The 8,217-nt window shown below is 41.8% G+C and overlaps 2 protein-coding genes across 2 annotated transcripts; both read left to right on the top strand.

The window, feature by feature from the left end:
• Window positions 1–719: 719 nt before the first annotated feature.
• On the top strand, window positions 720–4,018 carry LOC126492501 (E3 ubiquitin-protein ligase RLIM-like). Its single transcript, XM_050128948.1, has 3 exons — window positions 720–885; window positions 1,689–1,772; window positions 2,970–4,018. Exons 1-3 carry the CDS (start codon window positions 720–722, stop codon window positions 4,016–4,018), a joined length of 1,299 nt encoding a protein of 432 aa, XP_049984905.1.
• Window positions 4,019–4,049: 31 nt separating this feature from the next.
• On the top strand, window positions 4,050–6,089 carry LOC126492500 (E3 ubiquitin-protein ligase RLIM-like). Its single transcript, XM_050128947.1, has 2 exons — window positions 4,050–4,080; window positions 4,867–6,089. Exons 1-2 carry the CDS (start codon window positions 4,050–4,052, stop codon window positions 6,087–6,089), a joined length of 1,254 nt encoding a protein of 417 aa, XP_049984904.1.
• The last annotated feature ends 2,128 nt before the right edge of the window (window positions 6,090–8,217 follow it).

Below are 8,217 nucleotides of genomic sequence, written 5' to 3'. Positions count from 1 at the left end.
AAGGACTGCAAGAGTCAGAAGTTTGGGAAGACCAGAGCAAATCAATGTCTTCTGGACACTATAAGACTTCTGTACTTGCGAATTCATAGGAGCTGTGTTTGCCTGCATAAGACCTGTATAAGATCAAGCCATCCAACATTGTAGAATGTAGAGGAGCAGCTTATCAGGCTCCACCCTTTGTTAAGGATCTTTTGACAATTGATGACTTCTGTGAGATGGTAAGTCAGTTTTCTATAAGGGCGTGTTTCCTTGTATGTCAGTGGATGGCCTCACACCAGAAGTACATGGACAGCATAAATGAGTCAGTGAGTTAATAAATTAAAAAAAAAAAAAGGAGGCATAGAGTTGAGAGTGTGAAAGTGACTGTGGTACTGGGGGAGGAGTTGTCCATGAGCATGATCAGAATACCTTTTACAAATTTCTCCAAGAACTAACAAACTGTTTATTTAAAGAACACTCAAACTGTTAGGTAATAATGGCTGCTTGAGCTACGTCTCCGAACGCGTCGTGCTGAGTGGCTAGAGACGGGTCTCTCCCTGGCATTCGGGGGCGGGCTTGAGAGCGGGCGGCAGCAACAGAGAGGCTCTCCGACGATGGAGCCCAGCGAGTCCGCTCCTGGGCCAGACCACTGAAGCGGAGTGAAGAAAACTGAAAATCCAGTTTATTGGATTTCAGTACTATGTCATAATAGACAGATAATTCTCCACTTGTTTATCAAGATGGAAAACTCAGATTCTAACGGTAAAAGAAATGACCAATCTGCAGCACGGCGCAGAAGTCAAATGGATCGATTGGATCGTGAAGAAGCTTTCTATCAATTTGTAAATAACCTGAGCGAAGAAGACTATAGACTTATGAGAGACAACAATTTGCTGGGCACCCCAGGTAAGCTACATCTAAGGAAAGTTATATATGCAGGTTGTTAGGTTTTTAAGAAGTACCTTGTTTTATAATATGTTTCTTTAACAAAAAAATATTAATACAAGAGATACTGAATGGCATTTACTGCCTGCCCTATTTGTTGCCTGATTTCATTCTTTAATAATTGGAACAATCATAATATAAAATTTTAGTAAAATGGATTAAATAAAATTGAGCTGAACAATTTAGTTAGCAAGCCATGCATCCAGTTATAAACTAATAGGATTTTAGGCTCTAGGACAGACTTATCTTATTTTGTCATCCTTTATTCTCTGACTGTGTCCCAACTGTAACCCTAGAGTTAGTCGTGGGGAAAATGACAACTACAACTTTGTCCTTAGTCACTCTCTTTCACGCAGATAAGGTCTCATTTGATCCTAGTCAGAACTCAGTCTACGTCTTCCTTCCCATTTCTATTTCCACCAACCTGGGGATGGGTTCATTAGCAAGACTAGGTGGAGCATTTTGAGCAAACAATACCAGACTTTAGAATTAATCTTAACTGCAGTTCTCAACGGTTTTGCTGTTACCTGGTATGGTTACTGGCAAGTCAGTCATTCAATTTAAAGTGCAGATAACAAAGCCAGAGGTGACCTGGTGGTTGTGCCTGTGATCCCAGCTGCACAACAGGTTGAGGCATGAGGTTGTTGAGTTTGAAGACAGCCTGGGTAAATCCTTCAAAACGAGTCCTGAGCGTGGAAAAAAGACAGAAACGGACTTGTTGATTGATCTCCATTTGTAATTTGGCCAATATTGTTAACTTTCAGGAGAAAGCACCGAGGAGGAGTTGCTCAGAAGACTACAGCAAATAAAAGAGGGTCCACTGCCGCATAGCTCACGTGAAAATAGAGGTATATTGTGCTTTGGGAGGTGGGCAGTTGATGGAATGATAGGAAATTTATAATAGTAAATGTTAGTCAAAGATTATCCAGAAATGCCACAAGTTAATTTAGTGATAAGTAACTGTTCATAAAAAGAGAGGTGGCATTTTCTTAATGTATGAATGAGAAAGTCATGCTGTTTTCGCCAACATATTTTGGGTAGTTTGTGTTCACTGGACCAAAGTGAGAAGTAGTCTATTTAAATGAGATTTCCTCCCCTTGGTTTTCATTATCCATTGATATTTCCTACTACTTAGTTCCTTGTTTATAAGTATGGCTTCATCAGCAAAAAAGGAAACACTGCTCTTCCTGCCCTAGTGCCTTCAAACTGGGTGTAACTTTGTTCCACATGGGGGGATTAGCAACGACTGCAGACACTGGTTGACACAACTGAAGAGGGTCTGCTCTTAGTATCTAGCAGGCAGAGGGCAGCTATACTGCCAGCCATTCTGATGATCTACAAAACACACCACAGTTCCCAGCATTAACTGGCTCAGAGGGTCAGTGCTGCTGCTAAGTAAGCAAGCTGGCTCTAAACTCAGGACTGGTACCTCCCTCTCTGCAGGAAACAGAGATTGACCATAACCTAGGAGCTGGTGCTGGTACATTAGTCCGTAAACACACTGCCAGGCATGCTGTTACTCCAGGTTCAGGCTATTCATTTCATATGATCTTCATTTTCGTGATATTTTAAAATCTTGATATTGACAATTATTCAAGAACTTATAAACCATTAGCCTTGTTTATATGTTTACTATGACTACAAAATTCTTGTATTTTAAAGCAACTTCATATTTTCAAAGGCACTTAAGCTAGGCCCCTAGATGAAGTAATAAAGACTGAATTTGGTAGAAATATAATTGGAACGAAAATACAAACACTAGTCCCCAAAACTAGCAATTAAGTCATTTGATTTTGTTTAGACAATAGACTAGAAAAAACATGTAGCCTTTTCAGTCTCGTAGCTTCTTCTAGAACAGCGCTGTTACTCATGCTGTGGTGAATATTTTTTTTTTTTTTTTTCACGTAGAAATCAGCGTTGTAAACAGCATAAGATCTATGAATGTAAAATTCATTCAGAATTGCAAAATTCTTTAATGTTATTTATATGATTTCCTAATTATTGTAGTTCTTTTCTCTCCCGCTCCCCTTCTTTGTTTTAAACAGGTCTAAACTCTTCAGAGACATCATCTGCCAGACCATCTGACTCAGAACGCACTTCTGAAGCATTGACCCAAGGGCCATCCACCAGAGGTCAGAGGAGGGCGAGACGCCTGTACCCAGAACACCGAAGAACCAGAGCCAGATCTGAAAGAAGTAGGTCTCCTGTGCACCCAGCAAATGACATTCCACAAAGATCTCATCATAGCATGTCATCTCAGACTTTTGAACACCATTTAGTAAACGAGACTGAGGGAAGTTTTAGAACACGTACCCATGTAATTTTGAGACAGCCGATAAGTGGGCTAGGTAGAGGTCTTGTTGCAGCTTCTGCATCAAGAACTGCCACTCAAGGGGCAAGGTCTTCGGACAATGGTCAAGCTGCAAGATCTGGTCAAAGACCTCCAACCATCATATTTCAAGTCAGAAGAATTCGTCTGAGTGAATACCCACCGAGAGATAGCATAGCTAGCAGAACTCGGTCTCGCTCAGGGTCTCAGATCCCAAACAACATAATCTCTTATTATAGTGAACGTGGTTTTAGGCCCACCTTTATACGTTCTGAGCCTGTAGGTGCAGGTGTGAGAATCTATGTGCATACTAGCGGGATTCCCATTTGTAGATTCGTAAATAGTAGATCAAGTGGCACTACATCTGTTCAGATTCGAACAATGTTAAGGCAGATAATGATTGGTTTTAGTGAGCTGGCGAGAATAGAAATACAGAGTAGAAGAGGGAGCTCTGGTGGTAACCGTTCTGGTTCTGGCTCCAGCTCCAGTCCTGGCTCCAGTTCCAATGGTCAAAGTTCAGGAAGTAGGTCAGCCATGTTTGAAGGCAGGAATGAAGGAACCCGAATTCTCGCACCAGGTGCCAGGAGAGCAGGCCGACATAGGGCCCCAGTTATATTTGATGAAAATGCCTCTTCGTCATTTTTTGGTCTGGCTTGTATTTTCTTCTTAAATAAGAATGATGACCAACGTAGAGGATTCACCAAAGAACACATTGATAAGTATGGCTTCATCAGCAAAAAGGAAACATTTTTTTTTCTGCCCTAGTGCCTTCAAACTGGGTGTAACTTTGTTCCACATGGGGGGATTAGCAACGACTGCAGACACTGGTTGACACAACTGAAGAGGGTTTGCTCTTAGTATCTAGCAGGCAGAAGGCAACTATACTGCCAGCCATTCTGATGATCTACAAGACACACCACAGTTCCCAGCATTAACTGGCTCAGAGGGTCAGTGCTGCTGCTAAGTAAGCAAGCTGGCTCTAAACTCAGGACTGGTACCTCCCTCTCTGCAGGAAACAGAGATTGACCATAACCTAGGAGCTGGTGCTGGTACATTAGTCCGTAAACACACTGCCAGGCATGCTGTTACTCCAGGTTCAGGCTATTCATTTCATATGATCTTCATTTTCGTGATATTTTAAAATCTTGATATTGACAATTATTCAAGAACTTATAAACCATTAGCCTTGTTTATATGTTTACTATGACTACAAAATTCTTGTATTTTAAAGCAACTTCATATTTTCAAAGGCACTTAAGCTAGGCCCCTAGATGAAGTAATAAAGACTGAATTTGGTAGAAATATAATTGGAACGAAAATACAAACACTAGTCCCCAAAACTAGCAATTAAGTCATTTGATTTTGTTTAGACAATAGACTAGAAAAAAACATGTAGCCTTTTCAGTCTCGTAGCTTCTTCTAGAACAGCGCTGTTACTCATGGTGTGGTGAATATTTTTTTTTTATTTTCACGTAGAAATCAGCGTTGTAAACAGCATAAGATCTATGAATGTAAAATTCATTCAGAATTGCAAAATTCTTTAATGTTATTTATATGATTTCCTAATTATTGTAGTTCTTTTCTCTCCCGCTCCCCTTCTTTGTTTTAAACAGGTCTAAACTCTTCAGAGACATCATCTGCCAGACCATCTGGGTCAGAACGCACTTCTGAAGCATTGACCCAAGTGCCATCCACCAGAGGTCAGAGGAGGGCAAGAAGCCTGTACCCAGAACACCGAAGAACCAGAGCCAGATCTGAAAGAAGTAGGTCTCCTCTGCACCCAGCAAATGACATTCCACAAAGATCTCATCATAGCATGTCATCTCAGACTTTTGAACATCCTTTAGTAAACGAGACTGAGGGAAGTTCTAGAACACGTACCCTTGCAATTTTGAGACAGCTGATAAGTGAGCGAGGTAGAGGTCTTGTTGCAGCTTCTGCGTCGAGAACTGCCACTCAAGGGGCAAGGTCTTCGGACACAGGTACCAATGGTCAAGCTGCAAGATCTGGTCAAAGACCTCCAACCATCGTATTTCAAGTCAGAAGAATTCGTGTGAGAGAATACCCACCGAGAGATAGCATAGCTAGCAGAACTCGGTCTCGCTCAGGGTCTCAGATCCCAAACAACATAATCTCTTCTCATAGTGAACGTGGTTTGAGGCCCACCTTTATACGTTCTGAGCCTGTAGGTGCAGGTGTGAGAACCTATGTGCATCCTAGCAGGATTCCTATTCGTAGATTCGTAAATAGTAGATCAAGTGGCACTACATCTGTTCAGATTCGAACAATGTTCAGGCAGATAATGATTGGTTTTAGTGAGCTGGCGAGAATAGAATCACAGAGTAGAAGAGGGAGTTCTGGTGGTAACCGTTCTGGTTCTGACTCCAGCTCCAGTCCTGGCTCCAGTTCCAATGGTCAAAGTTCAGGAAGTAGGTCAGCCATGTTTGAAGGCAGGAATGAAGGAACCCGAATTCTCGCACCAGGTGCCAGGAGAGCAGACCGACATAGGGCCCCAGGTATCATTGATGAAAATGCCTCTCCATCATTTTTTGATCTGGCTCGTTTTTACTTCTTAAATGAAAATGACGAACAACGTAGAGGACTCACCAAAGAACAGATTGATAATTTGGCAATGAGAAGTTTTGATGAAAATGATGCATTGAAGACATGTAGTGTTTGTATTAGAGAATATATGGAAGGCGACAAACTTCGTAAGCTACCTTGCTCCCATGAGTACCACGTCTACTGCATTGACCGCTGGTTATTGGAGAATTCCACCTGTCCAGTTTGTCGCAGGGCCGTCTTATTTTCTGAGGACGGAGAAAGTGCTTTGTAATGAGAACAGAACTCTCGAAGCTGTGTAGCTGGAATAGTGATGGGGAAATGGAAATCACTTGCTTTATGTCCATTTTTTTGAGTGGTGCTTAAATATAAAGTCACAACCTGAATCGAGTCATTGCTTTCTGAGGGAGTCATGTCTTTTCTCTAGTTTCTCTTTCAGGATAGAAAGAGTATTTCAGAAGCGACGTTTTAGGACTTCAGTGTTTGATTTCAGTACCAGATAATTGCTAACCTGTTACTGATAATTTACCCATGTACACTTGCCATTTTCCCTTTGTTACCGTAAGGTCTGCCTTAGCAAGGGCTCCTTTATCATCTTGACCTCTTTTTAGGTTTCGCAGGCCATAAGAGGGGCATGAAGAAAATTCCCACTCAAGACTAAGTTCCATTATATGTTTTGTAAGTGATTAATTAAAACTATACCATTCCCAGTTGTTGACACAAAGTCAGTCACATTCTGAATATTGTTTGTTCACCTTCCAGATTAGGTGATGATGGACATATCAGTGTAAATAACACTAAACAGTTAGGATCTTCTACGGGTATTAACTGTCCTAAGCTCATCACTGTGGCACACAATAGAGTAACCTTAAAATTTAATTGAGATATTTATTTTGTGGAAGTATAAAAAAGCCTATGCTTGTGTAAGTAAAAAAATCATTCATTTGTTTAAAAATATAATGCTATTTTTAGGGGCTCAGTACTTTTCCAATGTAATGTTGTAATGCATTCAAAATTGTAAAGTACCATGCTTAGAAATGAGAACTGCTTTTTGTAAGCCAGCATAGTAAAACAAACACACCAAACAAAGTACGAAGCTGCTTTTGTAAGTGTGTAGATGTCAAGAGCAGAACATATCTCTATTTAATGTATTTGAGAACAGCTACTGTGACATGGAAAGGAAAGGACCACGTAGAATCACACTGCACTAAAACCCAATGGAAATCATGGATTTTAACTTGGATTTAGGCAGGAAGTGATAGAGGGTAAGAACACTGCTCAGGGGAATGGAACGTTTTCATGATGACAGTGATATAGACTTGAACTAGTTTCCTACAGTGACAGCCACAGCAGCTTGACCCAGTATTCGACTTGAATAGACAAAGCAGAAGATCAACAAATATGGCAGAGATGTCTTTAGTTTAAAATAAGCAAACAACGACCACTTAGCACAAGTTAAATTGATGTTTTTACAATCTGCTCTTCTAAAACACAAGGTGGAGAAAAGAGACTTCTAAACCAATTTTAAAGTAGGGATTTTTTTTAATTTTTTTAATTACTTAATTTATTTATTAAAGATTTCTGTCTCTTACCCCCAGCCGCCTCCCCTTTCCCTCCCCCTCTCCCAATCAAGTCCCCCTATTGAGAAAAAGAAAAAAAAGTTTCCACCTCCTCCCAGCCTCCCATTTCCCTCCCTCTCCTCCCACCCTTTTCCCCCTCCCCCCACTCCTCTCCCCCTCCCTCTCCAGAGAAGAGCAGACAGGGTTCCCTGCCCTATGGAAATTCCAAGGTCCTCCCCCCCTCCGTCCATGTCTAGGAAGGTAAACATCCAAACTGGCTAGGCTCCCACAAAGCCAGAACATGAAGTAGGGTCAAAACCCCGTGCCATTGTCCTTGGCTTCTCATCATCCCTCATTGTTCACCATGTTCAGAGAGTCCAGTTTTATTCCATGCTTTTTCAGTCCCAGTCCAGCTGGCCTTGTTGAGCTCCCAATAGATCAGCCCAACTGTCTCAGTGGGTGGTTGCACCCCTCGCGGTCCTGACTTCCTTGCTCATGTTCTCCCTCCTTCTGCTCCTCATTGGGACCTTGGGAGCCCAGTCCGGTGCTCCAATGTGGGTCTCTGTTTCTATCTCCATCCATCACCAGATGAAGATTCTATGGTGATATGCAAGATACTCGTCAGTATTGCTATAGGATAGGGTCATTTCAGGTTCCCTATCCTCAGCTTCCCAAGGAACTAACTGGGGACATTGCTTTGGGCTCCTTGGAGCCACTCTGTGTTCAAGTCTCTTGCCAACCCTAAGGCGGCTCCCTTAACTAAGATTTGTGCTTCCCTGCTCCCCTATCCAACCTTCCTTTATCCAAATCATCCTGTTTCCCCAAGGTACCCCCATCCTCCCC

This window comes from Alexandromys fortis, unplaced genomic scaffold, assembly GCF_014885135.2.
Source record: "Alexandromys fortis isolate MF-2015 unplaced genomic scaffold, M_Fortis_MF-2015_v1.1 scaffold_251, whole genome shotgun sequence".
NCBI classification, from domain to species: domain Eukaryota; kingdom Metazoa; phylum Chordata; class Mammalia; order Rodentia; family Cricetidae; genus Alexandromys; species Alexandromys fortis.
The sequence above is the reverse complement of the archived record's forward strand: the minus strand, read 5'-3'. Positions and strand labels throughout refer to the sequence as shown.

Excerpts from the sequence above, each read along its gene's own strand:
- LOC126492501 (XM_050128948.1), top strand. The coding sequence starts at position 720 with ATGGAAAACTCAGATTCTAACGGTAAAAGAAATGACCAATCTGCAGCA. Across the intron at positions 886-1,688 it reads CAATTTGCTGGGCACCCCAG|GAGAAAGCACCGAGGAGGAG; the intron begins GTAAGCTACATC and ends GTTAACTTTCAG. Across the intron at positions 1,773-2,969 it reads TAGCTCACGTGAAAATAGAG|GTCTAAACTCTTCAGAGACA; the intron begins GTATATTGTGCT and ends TGTTTTAAACAG.
- LOC126492500 (XM_050128947.1), top strand. The coding sequence starts at position 4,050 with ATGGGGGGATTAGCAACGACTGCAGACACTG. Across the intron at positions 4,081-4,866 it reads AGCAACGACTGCAGACACTG|GTCTAAACTCTTCAGAGACA; the intron begins GTTGACACAACT and ends TGTTTTAAACAG.